The sequence below is a fragment of the Biomphalaria glabrata genome, chromosome 9 (assembly GCF_947242115.1).
Source record: "Biomphalaria glabrata chromosome 9, xgBioGlab47.1, whole genome shotgun sequence".
In the NCBI taxonomy this organism is placed as follows: Eukaryota; Metazoa; Mollusca; class Gastropoda; family Planorbidae; genus Biomphalaria; species Biomphalaria glabrata.
Genome location: NC_074719.1, coordinates 34,588,315 through 34,615,464, shown reverse-complemented (window position 1 = coordinate 34,615,464; position 27,150 = coordinate 34,588,315). Strand labels below are relative to the sequence as shown.

Sequence of the window (27,150 nt, the reverse complement as noted above, 5' to 3'; positions counted from 1 at the left end):
TTAGTATACATTTGTTGACATTTACTACACAGCCAATGTGTCTTAAAAAATATCTTGTTGTAACCATGTGATTGGTGAAAATTAAATAAAAGATATAGACTCTAGAACTACAGTGTAAGCATATATAAGAATTTTAGACAAATATTGATAATTAATATGATCTGATTGAATACAAATAATTCACACAACTCTTTATTGGAACTAGCACTACACCAAAGCCACTGGAGGGCGCTGTGCTAGACAATTCTTTAAATAAACGCCGCGCTTAATTCAGAGCAAACCAATGCCAGGCAATCACTGCTTGATTTATGATTTTGACAAGACAGAGATCTGAAGACATGGAGAGATTTTAACGTGTCTTGCTGTTCGTACAAGTAAGGGTAAGTTTTAAGACAAGGACTGTAATTATTATTTTAGTCATAGAGAAAGTAATAGTAGACTTTACAAAAAGATAAAGAACTAAAGAAAACAGCACACATAGATAGATAGATAGATAGATAGATAGATAGATAGATAGATAGATAGATAGATAGATAGATAGATAGATACTAAGATAGATAGATAGATAGATAGACAGATAGATAGATAGATAGATAGATAGATAGATAGATAGATAGATAGATAGATAGATAGATAGATAGATAGATAGATAGATAGATAGATAGATAGATAGACAGATAGATAGATAGATAGATAATAATGGCTATTTAAATCTTTCTCTCCGTAATTATTTACCACATTCTGGTGTCGTCAGTTAGGAGAGAAAGAGTTAAGATAAATACTCTATTAGGGTTATGTTGTGTTATGCGTTGTTTTAATTTCTTCTAGTTCTGCTATTCCTAGGCAGAAATGACAGGGCCTAGATAATTTGAAACATCTCTCTGGAGAGCTGTTTATCAATTTCATAAAGCAAAATATATATTCCAAATTATATGCAGAGTTTAACTATTGCAGAAAATGAACTGGGTGAGCTGGGTAGGGTGGTCTTGTGTGACTTGCTACCAACGTACTGTCAGCAGCCAAGTAATACGAGCAATGTCTAAGAACCGATTCTTGTGTCTGGCAAATCACCCGTGACATGGTCATATGATCCTTTAAAGGAAACTGGCAATAGCTTTTGGGGATCTTATTTGAAGAGGGTCCAGTATAGCACAAGACAGTTCAGTTCAGTACAGCAATACAGTTCATTTACGTTTAGTGCATCAGTACAGTTTAGCAGTTTTCTAAAGTTAAATTATTGTACATACAGTTTCTCGCGCTATTAAATGTAACACTATTGCTTCCAAGTAACTTCAATACAGTTTTAATGATAAGTTGCTAGTGACATTGTGTCCTACGTTGGCAGAGCAATGTTGAGAGGCGCGGCAAGATTTGAACTCAAGAATTTGTAATTGAGGGCAATGCTGTTGTCTAGTTTAGTTACCATGTTTATTTCTCTATACCTAACTGGCCCTTTGCAGTCTGAGAGTGACATGTTAAACTATGTACATACATATGTAGTTATATATATATATACAGTGCTTTTTTGCAAAGCGATTGGTGCCGGTACTCGGCGATTGATCGCCTAACTTTTAACTACTAATAAATTAATAATAAAGTAATAATTTTTTTGCCCACATTGAAAAAATTGTCGGTACGCCGTACCGGTCCATACAGTCACAAAAAGCACTGTGTATATATATATATATATATTTATTGTGATGTTGCTTGTTCAGGCTGTCTTAAGGTCAACTATGGATGACTGTTGAATTTCAACCAATTACTCTGCAAGCGTTTGGGTGTAATTGTTCGGGTGTATTCCGTGTAGTTGATCAACAATCCAGACAAAACAAACACATCGGTTTTAACTAGTAAAGAGATGTAGTCAACACTGATAAACAACTTCACATATATTTATTCTAATAAAAGGCCACAGTAAAAGTCTCTGTCACTAAACACGTCGTTACCCTGGAAGATTCTATCACTAACTGATTTTCCGGTCTCTAACCCAACATATCCCAAACGTCACTAGTCCCATTCAATATGCGTCTTCTATGGTGCGTCGCTAAATAACTAAACTATAAATAAGGTGTCTAACATTATATATACAGTGATTTTGCTTATATATATATATATATATATATATATATATATATATATATATATATATATATATATATATATATTACTTTTTAACAATGCTAAAACTTAAAACTTGGACTCTTTTTATGCCTTTATATAATAACTACATTATTTAAACTGTAATGCTAACACTGATCATACATAGAAAGTGGGAGACAATTTCTTTGCTTTTCCTTCCCCTTGCTATCACTCCATAAGCGTGCTTCTGTACATTCAAGTGCATTCTGGATTTATATTGCGGATATAATTGGACATTGCCTGTCATCTCTGAGTATGTGGTAATAGGTACACCTATATAAATTATTTTTCAACAGACGTGTGCTTCCGTGTAGTCAATGTTAAATATTGATTATTTTGAATGTTTGTTTTTTTTTTTGGTTAAAGTTTTTTTTTTTTTTAATATCCATAACACTACTGAGCTGTTGCATGTTAAGATGTGATTTCATAGCCTAGAGAAAATGTATCTACATTGAGAGAATGTTTCGTTTTCATTAAAATTCCATATTCAGTTTTAAATGAAATGTGTAATGTATTGTGTCATGGATAATAATGTTATGTATAAATCTTTTTAATCTTTATATGTAACAAGTAACAGTTTTATTTTTGTTTTCTTTTTTTTTTAAGAAAATACTTCCTCTATACAGTTTACCAACATTTACAAGAGCGATTATATGGCTTATGAAATATAAATTATATATTTTTTTTTAAATATAACATTTTTTGTACACTGCTCAAATTCCCCCTCCCCCTCCCAAATAAAAACCTAATTACGCAAATGTATAAATCTACTCAGAGTACATGTATATACAATTATACTGCAAGGCCTATAGACGTGTCTGTCTAAGATTTAGAATTAGATAATTTGATTTAATTATTTTAAAAATTGTCATAACGTTAAATTAGCAACTAATTATTTGTTCCACAAAGATATACAAATGTTGTAAAATATCTGGGAAAAACGTTAAAGCAATGTTCGAGATCCGTGTCCAGGTTCCAGGTTCCGCCGATGATTTCTCGAGAGTTCTTGCAGACTAATACGATATTGCCACGTGTATTAAGCATATACGCTGATTTTTAATTGTATTTCTTTATTTCATATCTTTTGAATTTGATGTAGGCCTATAATAACAGATCAGCAGAATAATAAAAGGAGGAATACAAGTGGCCGCAGAAAGCTGTGATGGTAAAAGTCTGGATAGCGTGATGGTAAGTGTCACGTACACAGCTTGATGGTTATGGTCTAGTTGATAGCCCGATAGTGTCACGTAGATAACCTAACAATAAGTGTCACGTAGATATTTCGATCGTAGTGTCACATACATAGCCTGATGGTAAGTGTCACGTATACAGCTTGATGGTATTTGTCTAGTAGATAGCCCGATAGTGTCACGTAGATAGCCTAACAATAAGTGTCACGTAGATAGCCTGATCATGCTGCCAAGTAGATAGCTTGAATATAATGTTACATACAAAGCCTGATGGTCAGTGTTACGTAGACAGCTTGATGGTATTTGTCTAGTAGATAGCCCGATAGTGTCACGTAGATAGCCTAACAATAAGTGTCACATAAATAGCCTGATCATGCTGCTAAGTAGATAGCTTGAATATAGTTACATACATTCCTAATGGTCAGTGTCACGTAGACAGCTTGATGGTATTTGTCTAGTAGATAGCCCGATAATGTCAAGTAGATGGCTTGGTATTAATTGTCACATAGTCCGCTTGATGGTTATTGTCTAGAAGATAACCCAATGGTAAGTGTCGAGTAGTTACATTGATGTTAAAAGTCACGTAGGCAGCTTGATGGTAATTGGATAGTAGACATTTTGATGGTATCACGTATATAGCTTAATTGTAATTGTAAAAGTAGACAGCTTGATGGTAATTGCCTAGTAGAACTCTCGATGGTAAATATCACGTATATATTTGATGGTAAGTGTCACGCAGACAGCTTGATGATAATTGTGTAGTAGATTGCCCGATGATAAATGTCACCAAAAAATCCCGACAGTAAATGCCACAGTAGACAACTTGATGGTAATTGTGTAATAGATAGCCTGATGGTAAATGTCACGAAGAAAGCCAGATCGTAAGTATCACGTAGACAACTTGATGGTAATTGTGTAGTAGATAGCCTGATGGTAAGTGTCATGAAGAAAGTATGATGGTAAGTGTGACGTAGATAGCCCGATGGAAACTTGACAAAAAAAGAAATATTTTGACTTGAAAGGGTAGATATACTTATAAAATAATGAAATATCCAATAATGGCAATCAATGGACAATGATTAGGTCCGAACGATATTTTAAACCAGTAATGTCCACTCATCTCATTACTTGACCACCTAATGTCCATGTCGTCTTCTTTCGGTTTCAAAGTGACTATGAATCATGAGATGAATGCCTGGGCATAGCTACGTTCGTAACGATACCATCCCCACAACAATTCGCCACTCTCCACTGATGTGTCCCAAGAAACGTCTGATATCGTTTGGGATCTTCCAGTTCTCAGTTACTTCCAGGGTGTAGCACTGCGTACTGCAACTCACCGACTCCTGATTTTTTCCTATAGGTGGATTCCAGAAACCTACTTGGGTGTAGCCACAAGGCGGCAGCGGTTTATTTAATAACCAATGTAGTTTATCTATTATTTATTACTTTTAAGATAAAGAAATATATTTTCAATAGCTGTCAAAAATAGAAGTATCCATAATGGACAACCCCAAATAGCGTGTTACAATGTAAATAATAAATTATTTATGTACAATGAACGTAACAACGAACAATACGGAGCAAGTAAATTATAATGAACCTTCGGAAATGTACTGAACTAAAATCTCTAACAGAAAAATCTCTCACACTAAAATATTTGGAGACCCCGAGAAACACTACGGGCCTGGCAACTGTCGCTTGGACTAGGTTACCTCATCCTGTCATGGGATATCCACACGAAACGTGTTCACTACAGGGAATTTCAAATTGTCTTCACTGTTCATGTCACGCTGAGCTCGATAAGATGCGTCAACCGGTCAGACACGACCACACGCCAAAACTGCAACGCAGGTTTATGAATAACTTTGCATACATTATCCGACGTTGTCGTATTTTTAACTATATCTTTGTTGACCTAAATATTCCCTCCGACACCAAAGTAATTAGTGGTGGCATATTTAAATGATGCAATATTTGATACTAATTTGTGTCACTTTGACTAACAAAAATTAAATACTACCAATGTTCTACTTGTTTCAGTGACTTTGGTCAAGGCCAGTCTATGCTAACTTAACATGCCTCCAGCATTGTCTAGTTCAAAAACAAAGACAGGGTTGGCATTAGCGTGTTTCATAGTGCTGTCAACACAGTTTTCTATTATGCATATGTTACCCCCACACGGCTTGTGTTCTTTGGGGTGTTTCGTTTACGAAGTAAACTTTTCTGTGGTTGCCAATTGTTCAAATCTGAACTGGACACAAATGGATCTCAGCTGTTTACCGATTCATACGGAAGTACTTTTACTGGACAACAATAACCTGACAACGTTAAAGAACGCCACTTTCCAGAACTTGACCTCTCTCAAGAGGCTTAGTCTCAGTGGGAGTAACATTCGTTCTATTGAGGTAAAGCTATCATCATTTGTAAATTACTTTATAATTATGAATGCATAATTTTTATCAACACGACACTGTCTTGGAATCTGTAGAGTAAGGTTGAGGGCAGTTTTTCACGTGCTGGCTGCCTGGTTGTGTGGTATGCGCGCTGGACGTTCGTTTGGTTGTCACCAAGTTCATACCCTGCCCGCTGCCATCCCCCGTCTTTCTGCGGGAGGTTCAGACTAGCAAGTAGATTATCTTCAACTTAGAAAATAACTTGTAAAAACTTTTAAAACGCCAACCCAGCTGCAACTTGCATATTTTTACACATCTAACATAGTCAAAGTCTGCCGGGGATTTATTTTTTTTTCGCCGTCTTCGCCTGTCTTCGAAAATGATCCTTCTTTAAGTCTCAAATGCGTTCCCCAAGACCATGGGTGGTTAAAGCTGTCCAGCTGTCTCTTTTGAAAGCCATTATCTGTCAGCTGCTTTGTCTACTCAAATAAGCGCAAATTACATCTGATTTTACCTTTAAAGCGCTTCTGGAGGGACACTTCTGTTACGTCATTCTTCCTTAAGCCTTTTGCATGCAGTAATCTTTATATGTGTCCGATCCAGAACAGCTGTCGAATGGTAAGTACTTCCCAGACCTGTAATAGAAACGGTTACTTTATTACAGTCCTCCCAGCTTATTGAGCATTCAAGAAGCCATAGATGCCTCTTATAGAGCCCTTTTATGATTGTGTTTTTTGGCTAATAGAGATGCTGTATTGTCTATACTATCATATGACTTTTACTTTTTTTTTAAATTGAAGATGTGGTTTTTGCTTTAAACCCCGCTGGAGGGGGTTTTCAACTTAAAACCATCTTGGGGGAGTTAAATTTAAAGCCCTCAGGAGAAGGGGGTTTAAACTCAAAACCCCTCTTGGCTAAGCTCTTAACATTTTGAGGCGTAATTTGTTTTGTTTTTTTTTAAATTGTAGAGGTGTTTTTTGCTTCAGGTAGTTTTTAAACTGAAAACCATCTGAGGGGTTTTAAATTTAAAGCCCTCTGGAGTCAAAACTAAAAACATCTTCTGGCTACGCAACTAGAATTTTGAGTGTGTAATTATATATATATATCCCTTCTTGTCTATGCTCATAGAATCTGGTGACGGATGCATGCTTTAGTCTTATATTAAAGAGGGGTCTTATTGTAAAAAAAAATTCGAAGAGGGTTTTAAAATCATATTCTTTCTTAAATATGCTCTTTGAATTTGGTTATTATCGTTTGAATTATTGTTTTTTTTTATTTGTATTATAGTAGAGTAGGATTTAACGCAAATCCCCTTGGTAGGGGGTTTAAAATCAAAACCTCCTAGGCTGCGCTTGGGTAAGTGATGGATTAATATGAAAATCTCACCTCAAATAAACAAAATCATAGCAAAAAATCAGTCACAAAGTTCACCCCTTCCACACCCGGCTACGCCCATGCCTATGAGTCTCACTTGCAAAATAGATAATCTCTTTGTTTTTATACTTGTTTTTATAAGCAATATTAATTGACGTAATCTTGACTAGTTCTTCTTATTCATGGCATTTAAAGAAAACAAATCCTAGACAGAAAACTAAGAAGTAAATTACCAATTATACCTTAAACAATAAACTATATTGTAAACGTATATACTCTTCCGTAGGGCCATTAAAGCATGGAACAAGGTGCCTAAATCAGACAAGAAAACATATGGTTTAACTGTGTCTAAGTCTCTAGCATTGAGACGCAAAGGAAGTAATTATCCTCTTCTTTTAAGCAACTACTGTATATTACTTACCATGTACTTTGGAAAAATATAATTCAATTTTTACAATTTTTTTTTTATGTTTCCTCTTAAAAAACAGTAAAAAAAAAATTATATACAGACACGGACACAAAATAGATCAGTGAGATTCATAACTAACGAATATTCACATTTGACTAGAATAACACCTTTAGAAATATCACTAAATTTAGAAAACCTTCAGGATAGAAGACTTGAAAGTAAAGTAGCAATTATACATAAAACACTGAACCATAATCTTCAAATACAAAAACAAAAATTTAATAAAATACTCTGAAAGACAAAAAGACAAAGGCACATTCCTCGTTCCATATGCTAGGACAAATTTGTACAAATACTCCTTCTTTCCTTACACTAATATAGCATGGAATGGGTTGCCTGAGCTAGCCAGGAAAACCAGTGACTTGGCAGAATTTAGGTCATTGGTTAATATGCATGACGAGTAGGACGTAGTCAACTTTTTTTTTTAAGTAACGTCTGTATTGTATAAGATAAGATATGCAAGCTGTATTTATAGAACACAATAAAAGTGTCTCCTGTATCCATACGGATCCATGCGTACCCCACTGACTGAATTGCGCTTTCTGTGACATTTCTATGACATACTTCACATAGAACACACTATAGAAGTGTGTACTTTTATACGAACCTTGTTGTTGTTTTGTTGCGCCATAAATTCCCAAGTTAAAAAAATAAAGAAAAGAACTAAATGGAATAATACTTTGTTCAAAAATAAAGTCTGTCCAAGGGGAATCACCTTAACTATCATATGTTTAAAATACTAGTATTAACTCCCCTTTTCTATAGAAGTAAAAAAAAAAATTTGACTAACTAATTAGTTAATTTTATGATTGATTAATAGATATTTTATTGTCATCGACCATGGATAATAGTGCAAAATTTTAGATTTATACCTTTTGGTTCCTTTTAATGCCTGCAATGTCTTTAAAGTATGTGTTTTAAATTTTAATGGATTTCTCTCTAATTGTGGATTCTGTCTTTTCAGACACACTTACCTTCTTGAGTAGTATGCTTTATGTGTAGCCGCTAGGCAATAGAGGTTTTAATTCTAAGTTTTTCTTCTCACATCAAATCTAACATTAAAATATGAGTCGAAGGGGATTAAATTACCACTAAAATTAATAAAACAATCTTAGTGTTAGTCTATGATGTGTATATGAGTGTCAAAAGAGTTGAGCTGAAGACACTACAAAGTCTTAGCTTGCTAGCTTGGTTGTATAAACCGCTCTGTCTGGAAGAGGTCCAAGTCCTTGAGGGACGGCGCCTGAATTATTGATAGGGTCTTGAAAGCCCTCTTGCAACTCCTCACTATGCGATGGGAATGTTTTCACTTAGATTTTTCCACGGCAGTCTTGTGTTTTTACTCATTTAGCCTAATCACTTCCTCTAGCGATCATTTCCACTGCTTATGTGCCATGTTGATACAGAGTAGCGTACTCGGGAGATGTGTATCCAGATAAGGCCAATGAAGCTTTTTGGTTTTGGCGCCATGAGATAGCATTTCCCTCTCTTTTGTTGTTATAACAGTTCCGCCGTGCCCAATATCTGCAGCACACGTGACGGCCAAGAGTTGGACTGGAGGCTTTTTGAGAAGCATGCCATTGGAAATAACGCATACCATTAGATATAGTTTCAATACCAATTCTGGCCATCACATCCTCACCTGAAGCATGCTACGTCAACTTTGTCTCCTTTACATGCTTCCCGTTTTTAGCCAAGGATCTAAACACTCTTCTGTTTGATACTTTGACAACTTGTTCCAACGATCAACACTCTAAACTTGTGTTGCCCATACTGTGCTCCGCGGGACTCTAGTGTTTCGCGAGGCCTGAATATATGTTCCATGAACTTCTGGAATAATTAACCAGTAGGCCACCACGTGAATTAAAATATCCGAAAAAATCACCAAAGTGTTCAGCTAAATACTCAGAATGTGCGAAGTGTTCCGTTAGAGACAAAGTTTGGGAATCACTGCTCTAAACTAATTCCAACGTTAGTATTATTATCTCAGTCCTTCTAGCTCTTTTGATGTACGGTATACGTTGGGCTCATGAAAGCGTGTCCGACTTTAAAACGTAGGCATAATTTTTCCTAATACGAAACTGGAATACAACTTGACAAAAAACTTTATTAACAAAACGAGCTTTTATTTATAACAGACCTATACAGCTTTAGATTTCCATTAAATGTACGAACACTATTGATCTAATATGTTGAACAATTGAAACAAGATCAAATTCACTTACCAGCTTCTCCGCTTTCTGTGACTTTCATAATTCTTTTTTGTTTAATTCTTTTTGGTTAAGCTCCTTGCTTCCAAACCAAAATGTCTCGAGCCCAAACCACGGTCAAGTTTCAGTTTTTCTAAGCTCGGAATTTTTTAGTACGCTCTAGATTCCAACCCAACTCAAACGATTATCTGACAAACGGTGAGGTCAATGATGGCGGTTTATCGTTGTCCTTGCCATTTGATGCCCTCGTTAACCGTAAGCCTTAGATGAGTTTTACATCATCTGCCCCTTGAAGATAGCAAGGTCTGAAAGAGGGAACATCTATACACAAAAAACTCGCCCTTATTAATTTCTAGAATAACTCATTTCTTCTATTTAACTTTAGCTTATGGAATTATGGAACTAATGCGTTGTTGTTGTTGTTTTCAGACGGACACTTTTCTTGGTTTATCGCAGCTAGAAATATTGAGCCTGGACAGCAATCAACTCAGCAGTGACACGAAGACCTTTAACCCTTTAATATTTAAACATTTTCATAACTTAAAAGAACTCTATATTGCCAATAATGAAGGAATCTCTTTAAACTTAAAATACTATTTCCCTAATCTTCAGAATATATCAACTCTCTCTATGGATGGCTCTACTAACCTATCCATTGAAAGTAATTTCTCATTGCTGACTCATCTAACAAACCTTACTATTCTTTGTACGAATGTTATGCAAGTTACAAATACAAGTTTTCAAGGGCTGTGGAACTCTTCTTTAAAAGTGTTACGCCTTATCAATTTTGAACGTCTTGAAATTGACCCAGATTCTTTTGACTTTAATTCCACCAGTTCTTCTAGTCTACAATTTGACCATGAAGCTTTTCGAAATCTCAACATGATTGAAGTTCTAGAAATTTCAAATTGCAAGATTGGAAATTTAAATATTGTCCGAATATTTCAACACTTTATCAACTCCTCGCTGCACACGGTCATTCTAGATACAACGCATTTCACTTGGCATTTTAACGCACCAGATTCAACTTTCAAAGATGGCGTATTGGAAAAATCAAGCCTTATGTACCTGACTGAAATCAATCTTACCCAGCTTTCTTGGGTTAATAGCAATATATTTGCAATAGCCCCGGGCATTATGTCTAGCCCACATTGGAGACACAGCATGAACAAGCTGGATTTATCCGGAAATAATTTAGGAATTTTGGGTTGGAGGGAGCCTTTAATGGAGATTTCAAGGTTCGAAAAACTAGAAGAAGTCATTTTGTCATCATCCTATGTTTCGGATACTGATATATACCCAACGTTAAAATACATGAATGTGAAGGATATGTCTGAGATACCGGACATTTATTTTGCAAACCATTCCAAAATCACATCGCCTTCAAATAATTTGAAATTTAATACAACGCTTTTGAATGGTAAAAATGAAATAAAAAAATATCCTCATAATATGTACAAAACACGTTTACCTAACACATATTTAACGAATCAAAAGATAATTACATCGGAGCCTTCACATTACGCTGACCATGGTCATCTAAGGTTTAAGGTCAACCCCCCGTTCCCTACTAACTCCGGAACATGGACGGTCAGAATGCCTCTCGCTCTACGAATACTGCGGGTGATAAATTTACTACAAGGAGACACAAACTTTGGAAATCAAAGTGTGAAATTCATTCAGACCAGTGATGAGGCTGCCAACTTAACACATTTTTACTATATTGGAAACGACATACTTAGAGGGACGGGACACATTCGTGGACTTACTTCTTTGCAACTTTTCGACGTATCCCAGAACACCTTGTATGTTGAAGATCATTTCTTCGATCATTTACCAAGTCTCAGATACTTAATACTGAAATCTATAAAGAACGAAGACTTTTTTCAACAACGCTCTCTGAAGCGTCTAGTTCAAAACCTTCCAGAATTGAGATATCTGGATGTAACAGACAACAATTTGAATTTCTTACCTCCAAATCTATTTGCTAGAAATCCCAGTATAAGTCACTTGATTCTGTCTAAAAATAGATTTTTCTCTATACCAATCACAATGTCTCAAGTGCCTAATTTAAGATTTTTGGACTTGTGTGGAAACTCTGTAATTTACTTAGACAACAAAGAAATGTCGTCAGTGAGCCAGCATAGAGATGCTGTTCCAGATTTTCATTTAGCCTTAGCTGAAAACAGTTTGACGTGTGTGTGTTCCCAGATTAAGTTTTTATGTAAGTATATAGCACTTTAAAATTGAAGAACATTTTGATGTGAAACCTTTATACTACCTTATAAATTGATTATCTTTGTATGACTTAATAAGCGTGTTTTTTTGTTCTTATCATAAAGTATTAAGAGAATTTTTTTTTATCTAATTAGCAAGTTCGTTTTAAAAGTAAATAAGTAAATAAAACATAAAGATGCAAGGTTACAGTCATAAAAAGGAATATTTTATTCATTCATTTTTCAAATTTTAGACTTCAAAATACCGCTTTACATATGAAAAAAGAATTTAAAGAAAATCAAATATACGTCTTTCCAGTCGCTCATGTTATTTTGTCACGATCAGTCAAAATTAATCAAGAGTCGTAAAAACTATTTTAGAATGTTTACAGGTGAAATGGAAACTCTGTATTCTCAATATAATTTCTTTTTTGACTAATAGTTACTAGAGATAAATCCTAAATTAAACGTGTGCATTTTAAAACGTTATACAATACATTTGCCTACTAATGGAGATTTTAATACATGGAGGAAAAGTTTAAAATACAAGATTTTGTGTATATAGGATGTACAAACTAAACAAAAATTGCTGATAAGCTTTTTTTGAAAGCTATAAATTATTTTTTTCTGGCAATTGGTAGCCCTGTAGAATGAAACGTTCTAAGCTCTATTGCTGATAGAAGAACATTGTTTCAATATGGAGGTAAACATGAAATTTCACTCTATGACTTCAAACTTATTAAAAACAATTGAACAGCTAAACTAGCGGTAATACAGGAGATATAATAAGAAGAAAAACTGCAATGCATTGACTTACTTACACATACTTAGATACTGCAGCGCCATTTGGAGCATTTGGCGGTAAGATGTCTTCACAAAGATCTGTCACTTGCAACATATGAAGCATCTTCCCACCTGGTGTCCACTGCTCTGAGGTCCTCCATGCAAGTTTTGGCGCCAAGTTATACAAGGACATCCCTGTTGACGCTTTGCTCGTATTCACCTCCATGTCATTTGCGTAATTCATTTTGTCAAATAGAAATTGTCCCGCAAACCTCATTCCACTTTCTGTCACAACCTCACTAAGTGGTCGACTCCCAGTTCGGCATAAGATTTCCATGATTGAGACCCGAACTCTTTGACCTGATTAACTATTACTCTATGACTTGATTGAGACCCGAGCTCTATGACTTGATTGAGACCCGAGCTCTTTGACTTGATTAACTATTACTCTATGACTTGATTGAGACCCGAGCTCATTGACATGATTGACTATTACTTTATGACTTGATTGAGACCCGAGCTCATTGACATGATTGACTATTACTTTATGACTTGATTGAGACCCGAGCTCTATGACTTGATTAAGACCCGAGCTCTTTGACTTGATTAACTATTACTCTATGACTTGATTGAGACCCGAGCTCATTGACATGATTGACTATTACTTTATGACTTGATTGAGACCCGAGCTCATTGACATGATTAACTATTACTTTATGACTTGATTGAGACCCGAGCTCATTGACATGATTGACTATTACTTTATGACTTGATTGAGACCCGAGCTCTTTGACTTGATTAACTATTACTCTATGACTTGATTGAGACCCGAGCTCATTGACATGATTGACTATTACTTTATGACTTGATTGAGACCCGAGCTCATTGACATGATTAACTATTACTTTATGACTTGATTGAGACCCGAGCTCTTTGACTTGATTAACTATTACTCTATGACTTGATTGAGACCCGAGCTCATCGACATGATTGACTATTACTTTATGACTTGATTGAGACCCAAGCTCATTGACATGATTGACTATTACTTTATGACTTGATTGAGACCCGAGCTCATTGACATGATTGACTATTACTTTATGACTTGATTGAGACCCGAGCTCTATGACTTGATTAAGACCCGAGCTCTTTCACTTGATTAACTATTACTCTATGACTTGATTGAGACCCGAGCTCATTGACATGATTGACTATTACTTTATGACTTGATTGAGACCCGAGCTCATTGACATGATTGACTATTACTTTATGACTTGATTGAGACCCGAGCTCTATGACTTGATTAAGACCCGAGCTCTTTGACTTGATTAACTATTACTCTATGACTTGATTGAGACCCGAGCTCATTGACATGATTGACTATTACTTTATGACTTGATTGAGACCCGAGCTCATTGACATGATTAACTATTACTTTATGACTTGATTGAGACCCGAGCTCATTGACATGATTGACTATTACTTTATGACTTGATTGAGACCCGAGCTCTTTGACTTGATTAACTATTACTCTATGACTTGATTGAGACCCGAGCTCATTGACATGATTGACTATTACTTTATGACTTGATTGAGACCCGAGCTCATTGACATGATTAACTATTACTTTATGACTTGATTGAGACCCGAGCTCTTTGACTTGATTAACTATTACTCTATGACTTGATTGAGACCCGAGCTCATCGACATGATTGACTATTACTTTATGACTTGATTGAGACCCAAGCTCATTGACATGATTGACTATTACTTTATGACTTGATTGAGACCCGAGCTCATTGACATGATTGACTATTACTTTATGACTTGATTGAGACCCGAGCTCTATGACTTGATTAAGACCCGAGCTCTTTCACTTGATTAACTATTACTCTATGACTTGATTGAGACCCGAGATTATTGACATGATTGACTATTACTTTATGACTTGATTGAGACCCGAGCTCATTGACATGATTGACTATTACTTTATGACTTGATTGAGACCCGAGCTCTTTGACTTGATTAACTATTACTCTATGACTTGATTGAGACCCGAGCTCATTGACATGATTGACTATTACTTTATGACTTGATTGATACCCGAGCTCATTGACATGATTAACTATTACTTTATGACTTGATTGAGACCCGAGCTCTTTGACTTGATTAACTATTACTCTATGACTTGATTGAGACCCGAGCTCATTGACATGATTGACTATTACTTTATGACTTGATTGAGACCCGAGCTCATTGACATGATTGACTATTACTTTATGACTTGATTGAGACCCGAGCTCATTGACATGATTGACTATTACTTTATGACTTGATTGAGACCCGAGCTCATTGACATGATTAACTATTACTTTATGACTTGATTGAGACCCGAGCTCTTTGACTTGATTAACTATTACTCTATGACTTGATTGAGACCCGAGCTCTTTGACTTGATTAACTATTACTCTATGACTTGATTGAGACCCGAGCTCTTTGACTTGATTAACTATTACTCTATGACTTGATTGAGACCCGAGCTCTTTGACATGATTGACTATTACTATATGACTTGATTGAGACCCGAGCTCTTTGACTTGATTAACTATTACTCTATGGCTTGATTGAGACCCGAGCTCATTGACATGATTGACTATTACTTTATGACTTGATTGAGACCCAAGCTCATTAACATGATTGACTATTACTTTATGACTTGATTGAGACCCGAGCTCATTGACATGATTGACTATTACTTTATGACTTGATTGAGACCCGAGCTCTATGACTTGATTAAGACCCGAGCTCATTGACATGATTAACTATTACTTTATGACTTGATTGAGACCCGAGCTCTTTGACATGATTGACTATTACTCTATGACTTGATTGAGACCCGAGCTCTTTGACTTGATTAACTATTACTCTATGACTTGATTGAGACCCGAGCTCTTTGACTTGATTAACTATTACTCTATGACTTGATTGAGACCCGAGCTCTTTGACATGATTGACTATTACTCTATGACTTGATTGAGACCCGAGCTCTTTGACTTGATTAACTATTACTCTATGACTTGATTGAGACCCGAGCTCTATGACTTGATTGAGACCCGAGCACTATGACTTGATTGAGACCCGAGCTCTATGACTTGATTGAGACCCGAGCTCTTTGACTTGATTAACTATTACTCTATGACTTGATTGAGACCCGCGCTTTTTGACTTGATTAACTATTACTCTATGACTTGATTGAGACCCGAGCTCTATGACTTGATTGAGACCCGAGCTCTATGACTTGATTAACTATTACTCTATGACTTGATTGAGACCCGAGCTCTATGACTTGATTGAGACCAGAGCTCTATGACTTGATTGAGACCAGAGCTCTATGACTTGATTGAGACCCGAGCTCTATGACTTGATTGAGACCCGAGCTCTTTGACTTGATTAACTATTACTCTATGACTTGATTGAGACCCGAGCTCTATGACTTGATTGAGACCCGAGCTCTATGACTTGATTGAGACCAGAGCTCTATGACTTGATTGAGACCCGAGATATATGACTTGATTGAGACCAGAGCTCTATGACTTGATTGAGACCAGAGCTCTATGACTTGATTGAGACCCGAGCTCTATGACTTGATTGAGACCCGAGCTCTTTGACTTGATTAACTATTACTCTATGACTTGATTGAGACCCGAGCTCTATGACTTGATTGAGACCCGAGCTCTATGACTTGATTGAGACCCTAGTTCTATGACTTGATTGACTATTACTCCATGACTTGATTGAGACCCGAGCTCTATGACTTGATTGACTATTACTCCATGACTTGATTGAGACCCGAGCTCTTTGACTTGATTGACTATTACTCTATGACTTGATTGAGACCTGAGCTCATTGACATGATTGACTATTACTTTATGACTTGATTGAGACCCGAGCTCATTGACCTGATTGACAATTACTCCATGACTTGATTGAGACCCGAGCTCTATGACTTGATTGACTATTACTCCATGACTTGATTGAGACCCGAGCTCTTTGACCTGATTGACTATTACTCCATGACTTGATTGAGACCCAGCTCTATGACTTGATTGACTATTACTCCATGACTTGATTGAGACCCGAGCTCTTTTACGATTAACTATTACTCTATGACTTGATTGAGACCCGAGCTCTATGACTTGATTGAGACCCGAGCTCTATGACTTGATTGAGACCCGAGCTCTATGACTTGATTGAGACCTGAGCTCATTGACATGATTGACTATTACTTTATGACTTGATTGAGACCCGAGCTCTATGACTTGATTGAGACCCGAGCTCTATGACTTGATTGAGACCCGAGCTCTATGACTTGATTGAGACCCGAGCTCTATGACTTGATTGAGACCCGAGCTCTATGACTTGATTGAGACCCAGCTCTATGACTTGATTGAGATTCGAGCTCTATGACTTGATTGAGACCCAGCTCTATGACTTGATTGAGACCCAGCTCTATGACTTGATTGAGACCCAGCTCTATGACTTGATTGAGACCCAGCTCTATGACTTGATTGAGACCCAGCTCTATGACTTGATTGAGACCCAGCTCTATGACTTGATTGAGACCCAGCTCTTTGACTTGATTGAGACCCAGCTCTATGACTTGATTGAGACCCAGCTCTATGACTTGATTGAGACCCAGCTCTATGACTTGATTGAGACCCAGCTCTATGACTTGATTGAGACCCAGCTCTATGACTTGATTGAGACTTGAGCTCTATGACTTGATTGAGACCCAGCTCTATGACTTGATTGAGACCCGAGCTCTATGACTTGATTGAAACCCGAGCTCTATGACTTGATTGAGACCCAAGCTCTATGACTTGATTGAGACCCAAGCTCTATGACTTGATTGAGACCCGAGCTCTATGACTTGATTGAGACCCTAGTTCTATGACTTGATTGAGACTTGAGCTCTATGACTTGATTGAGACCCAGCTCTATGACTTGATTGAGACCCGAGCTCTATGACTTGATTGAGACCCGAGCTCTATGACTTGATTGAGACCCAAGCTCTATGACTTGATTGAGACCCAAGCTCTATGACTTGATTGAGACCCGAGCTCTATGACTTGATTGAGACCCTAGTTCTATGACTTGATTGACTATTACTCCATGACTTGATTGAGACCCGAGCTCTATGACTTGATTGACTATTACTCCATGACTTGATTGAGACCCGAGCTCTTTGACTTGATTGACTATTACTCTATGACTTGATTGAGACCTGAGCTCATTGACATGATTGACTATTACTTTATGACTTGATTGAGACCCGAGCTCATTGACCTGATTGACAATTACTCCATGACTTGATTGAGACCCGAGCTCTATGACTTGATTGACTATTACTCCATGACTTGATTGAGACCCGAGCTCTTTGACCTGATTGACTATTACTCCATGACTTGATTGAGACCCAGCTCTATGACTTGATTGACTATTACTCCATGACTTGATTGAGACCCGAGCTCTTTTACGATTAACTATTACTCTATGACTTGATTGAGACCCGAGCTCTATGACTTGATTGAGACCCGAGCTCTATGACTTGATTGAGACCCGAGCTCTATGACTTGATTGAGACCTGAGCTCATTGACATGATTGACTATTACTTTATGACTTGATTGAGACCCGAGCTCTATGACTTGATTGAGACCCGACCTCTATTACTTGATTGAGACCCGAGCTCTATGACTTGATTGAGACCCGAGCTCTATGACTTGATTGAGACCCGAGCTCTATGACTTGATTGAGACCCAGCTCTATGACTTGATTGAGATTCGAGCTCTATGACTTGATTGAGACCCAGCTCTATGACTTGATTGAGACCCAGCTCTATGACTTGATTGAGACCCAGCTCTATGACTTGATTGAGACCCAGCTCTATGACTTGATTGAGACCCAGCTCTATGACTTGATTGAGACCCAGCTCTATGACTTGATTGAGACCCAGCTCTTTGACTTGATTGAGACCCAGCTCTATGACTTGATTGAGACCCAGCTCTATGACTTGATTGAGACCCAGCTCTATGACTTGATTGAGACCCAGCTCTATGACTTGATTGAGACCCAGCTCTATGACTTGATTGAGACTTGAGCTCTATGACTTGATTGAGACCCAGCTCTATGACTTGATTGAGACCCGAGCTCTATGACTTGATTGAGACCCGAGCTCTATGACTTGATTGAGACCCAAGCTCTATGACTTGATTGAGACCCAAGCTCTATGACTTGATTGAGACCCAGCTCTATGACTTGATTGAGACCCGAGCTCTATGACTTGATTGAGACCCAAGCTCTATGACTTGATTGAGACCCAAGCTCTATGACTTGATTGAGACCCAGCTCTATGACTTGATTGAGACCCGAGCTCTATGACTTGATTGAGACCCAGCTCTATGACTTGATTGAGACCCAGCTCTATGACTTGATTGAGACCCAGCTCTATGACTTGATTGAGACCCAGCTCTATGACTTGATTGAGACCCAGCTCTATGACTTGATTGAGACCCAGCTCTATGACTTGATTGAGACCCAGCTCTTTGACTTGATTGAGACCCAGCTCTATGACTTGATTGAGACCCAGCTCTATGACTTGATTGAGACCCAGCTCTATGACTTGATTGAGACCCAGCTCTATGACTTGATTGAGACCCAGCTCTATGACTTGATTGAGACTCGAGCTCTATGACTTGATTGAGACCCAGCTCTATGACTTGATTGAGACCCGAGCTCTATGACTTGATTGAGACCCGAGCTCTATGACTTGATTGAGACCCAAGCTCTATGACTTGATTGAGACCCAAGCTCTATGACTTGATTGAGACCCAGCTCTATGACTTGATTGAGACCCGAGCTCTATGACTTGATTGAGATTCGAGCTCTATGACTTGATTGAGACCCAGCTCTATGACTTGATTGAGACCCAGCTCTATGACTTCATTGAGACCCGAGCTCTATGACTTGATTGAGACCCAGCTCTATTACTTGATTGAGACCCAGCTCTATGACTTGATTGAGACCGGAGCTCTATGACTTGATTGAGACCCGAGCTCTATGACTTTATTGAGACCCGAGCTCTATGACTTGATTGAGACTCGAGCTCTATGACTTGATTGAGACTCGAGCTCTATGACTTGATTGAGACCCGAGCTCTATGACTTAATTGAGACCCGAGCTTTATGACTTGATTGAGACCCGAGCTCTAGGACTGATTCTTAAAATCCGTCCTTGTTGAGCCACATTTATTCTTTTCTCAATTTTGACTTCCCTGACTCGCAATGATCCATTCGGGACGTTCTTTTAGATTTCGTTGTCGGCAGTAAAGTTAAAGTTTAGTGTCCTTGACATTGTTTAGTTTAGAATGAAAATTGTCGATAGGTTTCTAAATCATTTCACTACTAAATGTTCGTACCCGTGGTTAGGCCTACTTACAAACTTGTAGATATAATCTCAAATAAAGAAACCAGTTTTCATTAGCAATTATTCTTTGATTTAAACGTATTGCTTCACTATTGATAAAGCAGTTAAAATTCTTGATCTAGATCTTTTTTTTTTCCTTCCAGTTTGGCTCAACAACAGCGACTTCCTTGACAACAGGGGAAACTACTCCTGTACATCTGAAAATGGTGAACTCTTAAGCACAGATGTGTTGTTAAGGGACTTGCTAGGTTTCTACAGAAAGTGTAATGGATAGTAGGTTGCATATTGTTGCTCTAAATTAATACTCAATACTGTAGTCTATAAAATACACTAGTAATTTAGTGCTCGATACATTAGTCTATTTTCATGCCAAACAATATATTTTTCTGTTTAGTTATAAATGGTTATGGTTGGCATATAAAACAAAGTTTTTTTTCTTATTGTACAATACATTCTCAATATTGTTCACGCTTTAAAGTGTCACACATTGTCTAGGACTAGTCATTTATATAACTTTGACCAGCCTTTTTTTTTTAATTGGGGTGGGGGCAATAACATTTCCCAGACGATAGTCACTGGCGGCATCGACCAAAAAAACAACAACAACAACAAAACATGTTGATTCTAATAAAACTGCGAGTCTTCGGCTTTACCATGACCACGCGTTTCGAAAGACTGAATAACACCGCATAAAGGGCGGGTTATCTCCAGTGGGCAGTAGTTTAAGCATACGGAGATATTTGATTTTTTATACACTTTAAAACATGGATTATCTCTCTTGATTCTCCTATCGTTTGAAATTACATCCTCTGTTCTTTTTATACGACATATTAGTATTAATTCCTTGTGTGAGGACGGTTTAATAAGCATTACCGTTAACACATTGTATCTAGCAAGCTTCTTCCTTTTACTTGATACCGTCCCTTGAATATATGTTTTGACCCATTGTATCTAGCAAGCTTCTCCCTTTTCTTGATACCGTCCCATGCATATATGTTTTAACACATTGTATCTAGCAAGCTTCTCCCTTTTTCTTGATACCGTCCCTTGCATATATGTTTTGACCCATTGTATCTACCAAGCTTCTCCCTTTTTCTTGATACCGTCCCTTGCATATATGTTTTAACACATTGTATCTAGCAAGCTTCTCCCTTTTTCTTGATACCGTCCGTTGCATATATGTTTTGACACATTGTATCTAGCAAGCTTCTCCCTTTTTCTTGATACCGTCCCTTGCATATATGTTTTAACACATTGTATCTAGCAAGCTTCTCCCTTTTTCTTGATACCGTCCCTTGCATATATGTTTTAACACATTGCATCTAGCAAGCTTCTCCCTTTTTCTTGATACCGTCCCTTGCATATATGTTTTAACACATTGTATCTAGCAAGCTTCTCCCTTTTTCTTGATACCGTCCATTGCATGTATGTTTTGACCCATTATATTGTTACGAATCTCACTATCCAGGCTCTCTGCAAACTGCACCATACACCACCAACTTAAAGAACTTGACAAGTCAGGGCTCCAAAATAGCGTAAAGGTTTAATGTCCATAAATAACAGCCAATACTGAACAATTGGCAGCACGTAGAACAGTACAAATAGCTCTGCGATAACAAATATCTCTCCGATAACACCGTTCCGCCGTATCAAGTCTTGCACTGGCCTCTCCGTCTCGTTCCGGGCTTGCACTGGGTTCAACAGTTCAGGACTGACTTCACACACTTGGGCTCGTTGTGTCGGACTCGATCACAGACCAAGATCAAGACGCCGTTCGTCTCAACTGTACTTGATAGTACTCCGCACTGAACCGTCGTAATGCTTCGTACAGAACCACACCGCTGAACTGTGCTGTAGTCGACCGTGTTCTGAACTCTTGTCGTGAACCTCCTTTCTGAACCGTCTTGACTGCGACACCTCCGCTCTTTATATAGGGTCCCTACTGGCCTTCTCGAACCGGACAGAACGCCGCTCGACGTTTCTAGGTGGTCAGGTGACTACAACTCTCGTGACGCTGCGATCCTTCCCGAACTGTCCTGTTGACACGACTCGGCTGACAGTTGTACCTCGTCACGGTTGACCGCTCGTCTAGCGCTGGCCTGGGGCGATTTGCGTCGGCTGACTACACACACACCACTACCCCCATTTGTGCCACCACCAGGTTTATAACAATATCTAGCAAGCTTCTCCCTTTTTCTTGATACCGTCCCTTGCATATATGTTTTGACACATTGTATCTAGCAAGCTTCTCCCTTTTTCTTGATACCGTCCCTTGCATATATGTTTTAACACATTGTATCTAGCAAGCTTCTCCCTTTTTCTTGATACCGTCCCTTGCATATATGTTTTAACACATTGTATCTAGCAAGCTTCTCCCTTTTTCTTGATACCGTCCCTTGCATGTATGTTTTAACACATTGTATCTAGCAAGCTTCTCCCTTTTTCTTGATACCGTCCCTTGCATATATGTTTTAACACATTGTATCTAGCAAGCTTCTCCCTTTTTCTTGATACCGTCCCTTGCATATATGTTTTAACACATTGTATCTAGCAAGCTTCTCCCTTTTTCTTGATACCGTCCCTTGCATATATGTTTTGACATATTGTATCTAGCAAGCTTCTCCCTTTTTCTTGATACCGTTCCTTGCATTTATGTTTTAACACATTGTATCTAGCAAGCTTCTCCCTTTTCTTGATACCGTCCCTTGCATATATGTTTTAACACATTGTATCTAGCAAGCTTCTCCCTTTTTCTTGATACCGTCCCTTGCATATATGTTTTAACACATTGTATCTAGCAAGCTTCTCCCTTTTTCTTGATACCGTCCCTTGCATATATGTTTTAACACATTGTATCTAGCAAGCTTCTCCCTTTTTCTTGATAACGTCCCTTGCATGTATGTTTTGACCCATTGTATCTAGCAATCTTCTCCCTTTTTCTTGATACCGTCCCTTGCATATATGTTTTGACATATTGTATCTAGCAAGCTTCTCCCTTTTTCTTGATACCGTTCCTTGCATATATGTTTTAACACATTGTATCTAGCAAGCTTTTCCCTTTTCTTGATACCGTCCCTTGCATATATGTTTTAACACATTGTATCTAGCAAGCTTCTCCCTTTTTCTTGATACCGTCCCTTGCATATATGTTTTAACACATTGTATCTAGTAAGCTTCTTCCTTTTTTCTTGATACCGTCCCTTGCATATATGTTTTGACCCATTGTATCTAGCAAGCTTCTCCTTTTTTTCTTATTTCTGTCACTTGCATATATGTTTTAACTTTTAACACATTGTATCTAGCAAGCTTCTCCCTTTTTCTTGATACCGTCCCTTGCATATATGTTTGAACACATTGTATCTAGCAAGCTTCTCCCTTTTCTTGATACCGTCCCTTACGTATATGTTTTGAATGCACCCAGTACCCCCTAAAGTATGCCTCAAGGTTTGGGAGTCAGCTTCTTTTGTTTTTACGAATAATACTTCGTGTTACTTCGAGGAGCAGATATAAGTTAGTTGGTTTCTGCTACATAGTCTTAAGATCTGGTTGTTATCTCTGTTTGACGTTTTAATGCGCCTTTACGTCGAGAAGCCTGCACATTGACACGCCTACACATCGAAACGCCTACACATCGACACGCCTACACATCGCCACGACTACACATCGACACATCGACACGCCTACACATCGACACGCCTACACATCGACACGCCTACACATCGACATGCCTACTTTGCACTTCGCCTATCGACTAGGCAAACCAAAGACTTCGCAGAGTTCAAGTCTCTAACTAGTTTGACACATGGATACGTGTAGGAAGATATTATAGTTCGTTAAAAAGAAACGTCTATATTTTATAAGATAAGATGTGCTTTGTAGTATCCCTGTTCTAAAAGCTTGGGTTGTCAATGGCAACGCGCTGACTATGACCCTACAAATAGTATTCACGATTTAGAGATTTTGGTCAAAAGTTTGTGCTTTTTGAAAAAAAAAAAGACTGTTTTGTTAGATGTAGCTTTGAAACACACGAAACATATGTTATTATTTTTATTTTATTTGGTTCACAGTAATTTTTTCTTGATTTCGCTGGTTCTACTTACTGTGATGCTGTTGTTCTTTTTGGTCGCCTTCCTTATACACAGATTTAGGACAGCTTTAGAAGCATACTTGGTCAGGATCTTTATCAAGGCTTTTCGACCAATGAAATCAAGCGACTACGGGACACACGTTTTCATTGGCTACGCTGATGATGATGTCGGCTTCGTAAAAGATGTTCTATTAAGGTCAGTGGCTGAGCAATATTTGATAGTATAAACCAAAATTATTACGAATAAAACTAATTGTGACAGGTTATTTTTGCTTTGAATATGTTTCGGCTCCTCTTATAGTTGAAGGTGCTAAGATGTGCTGTATGTGCTCTTGTTGAAGATAGTGCTAATTCGTCTAAGGTGCTGTGAAGTGCTAAAATCGTAGACCTTTACTTGAAGCCGACAGATGTTATAATAAATTACTGTGACATTCTATATCTTTAGTTCTAAATATTATCTAATAGATTGAATAAATGAAGATACTTTTAATTCAAACACAGAACTTTAATTCAGAGCCGGAACCACAAACATACAGTATTTTAAACTGTAAACTGCATCAACTATAAAACATTCAAATTTACTACTAGATTCTATAAAGTGATTTCTATTAGTTCTAACTCTGGAGTAATCTATATCCTAACTCTACAACGATCTCAAGACGACTGCTGAATCCAACGCGTCTATTTTGTAGCTTCCGGTCCGACACCTTTGGCGTAACCAATCAAATCATAGTTTTCTGTCACGTGACAAGCGCGTTACTCGAATGATTGACACATGTGAACTACGTCGTAGGAAAAAACCAGCAACCGTGACGGAATTTATTTGAGATTATTCAATATTAATAACATATTGGACATTGATACGTGACACTAATTATACCTTTGACAGTTATCTAGAAGAAGAGCTGAAAGTTTCTACATTTGTACATCATCGTGACCTGGGTCCAGGCTACACTGACCAACAGATGTTTGAGGCCATGAGAGAGAGTTGGAGGATTCTATTAATTATTACAAAACATTTCTTGAATAACTACGATCTCTCGGACATTATCATGAAGGTTTGTCTCTGTTACATAATGTCATTCAACATATAGTTCAGTTTTTTTTTTTTTAAATTTGTAACAATAAACAATCTCTTATCAGTTCGCCAGCCATTCAGTGACTCTAGCGAATCAAGGGCGTGTAGTGGCATTGGTCCAGCAATCTCAGCTACATAACATACCTGGCTACCTGTATGATGTCCTGGAGGACTCACGAATCATTGTCCTCTCGGACTTGACCTCTTACTTAGACTACGTACAGAGACAAGCGATGAAAGAATGTCTTCGGGATATCCAGTAATTTGACCATATGTGTGGACTTGTCAAACAATTTAAGAGTGTCGATGTTCAGAAACGTACACAGAAGCTTGGTGTATACTCATTGAATAGTGTACAAGAGTCGCCCAAAGAGGCTCATTAACATGACCTCTAACACTAGATGTAACTGCGTGAATTGAACAATTCAGTAGGACAATACGATAAAGAATTCAGCAATGAATCAACAGATTTAATTTTAAGTACTAAATAAAAATGACATTTAAGAAGTAATTATGAGAAATACATTGACAATTATCATGTTGATTAGCACCAAGATATTAACAATACGGTTTCTTTTATTTTATTCAATCTTACAATTTATCATTCTACTTAGTAGTCTAATGTGATATTTAAATGCTTATAGCATAGATTGTTATCATAAATATCATGACGGCATTTGAAGTTAGAGCTAGAGAAAAGCAAATGTGAGGAGGGGGTGTGTGTGGGTAGTAGACAAGCATATTTTTATTTTACATGCATCCAGGTTAACTATTTCTCTCCTAATCGACGATACCATCGTTGATTTGACCTCATTGAATTATATATGTTTAATTTTTTAAACTTTACTTTATGTTATATAGAAGGAGCTTACATTTCCCTTTAATTTTATACCACATAAAACATTTTCTGATTATAACAACGAACAAAGCTATTGTAGCTTAATCATATTATGGTAGTGAAATAGTAATGAACAGAATGAAGATCTCCGTCTGAATGTGCAAAATAAGTACGGAGGTAAAGAGTTTTTATTAATCAAGTAGTTGTCCGATTTACTTATAGAAGAAATATTAATCGTATCATATCAGTTTTGAACAGTGATGCCCTAAATGCGGCATACTGGCCACATCCGACCTGCGATCAAGGAAAAAAAAATGAAAATGTAAAATATATGATAAAAAAAAAAACTGACCCGTGTCCTTACAATTTTTAGTTGACTTCTTTAGGTGACAATGTGAGTGGTAGCTTGCTGTTCAACAATAAAAATGCTGGAACAAACATTTGGTATTGGGCTGGCACACTATAAACATAGTTTTACTTTTTGTGTAGAATATAAATAAAGTTTGTGTCTTTTTTGATGGAATATTTTCATAGCATATGTCATTCAGAAGTTGGTTTTGGTAAAAAAAAAACTTGGAACATTCAACTAGTTACAACTTGTTTCTAATCAAAATGTATTTCTGTGATATCATACTGTGGACCGCGACGAGAGTGTGGGGAATTTATTCGGCCCGCGGGCTGAAAAAAGTTGGACGTCACTGGTTTAGAAAATAAAAGAAGACTGAGCCCCACCCCTCTCCATCTTGATTACCTCAGAGTTGTCACTGATATCGATACTCTCACTTATAGAGAGCACTTCAAGGTGTATCGATTCCTAAACGATACCAATTATTATTTGTAGAGTACTCGCAAAACAAAGCTGATGTGTCATTTTATTTCTACGATTT

General features: G+C 37.4%; 1 protein-coding gene across 2 annotated transcripts; it reads left to right on the top strand.

Annotated features, from left to right (window-relative positions):
* LOC106061593 (toll-like receptor 4) lies at positions 1–26,595 on the top strand. Of its 2 annotated transcripts, XM_056039930.1 has the most exons (9): positions 1–380; positions 3,239–3,327; positions 5,373–5,737; positions 7,386–7,477; positions 10,208–12,002; positions 20,404–20,533; positions 24,328–24,543; positions 25,237–25,405; positions 25,491–26,595. In XM_056039930.1, exons 5-9 carry the CDS (start codon positions 10,409–10,411, stop codon positions 25,686–25,688), a joined length of 2,307 nt encoding a protein of 768 aa, XP_055895905.1. In that variant the 5' UTR covers positions 1–380; positions 3,239–3,327; positions 5,373–5,737; positions 7,386–7,477; positions 10,208–10,408; the 3' UTR covers positions 25,689–26,595. The 2 variants fall into 2 exon arrangements, with proteins under 2 accessions (XP_055895905.1, XP_055895904.1); XM_056039929.1 differs by lacking the exon at positions 7,386–7,477 and having other exon boundaries at positions 2–380.
* The last annotated feature ends 555 nt before the right edge of the window (positions 26,596–27,150 follow it).

What these genes read in the sequence shown, in the direction of transcription:
- LOC106061593 (XM_056039929.1), top strand. Translation starts at nt 5,408, where the DNA reads ATGCCTCCAGCATTGTCTAGTTCAAAAACAAAGACAGGGTTGGCATTA. An exon ending in TTCCCAGATTAAGTTTTTAT is followed by an intron (nt 12,003 to 20,403) that starts GTAAGTATATAG and finishes TTTTCCTTCCAG; the next exon opens with TTTGGCTCAACAACAGCGAC. An exon ending in TCTCGGACATTATCATGAAG is followed by an intron (nt 25,406 to 25,490) that starts GTTTGTCTCTGT and finishes ATCTCTTATCAG; the next exon opens with TTCGCCAGCCATTCAGTGAC.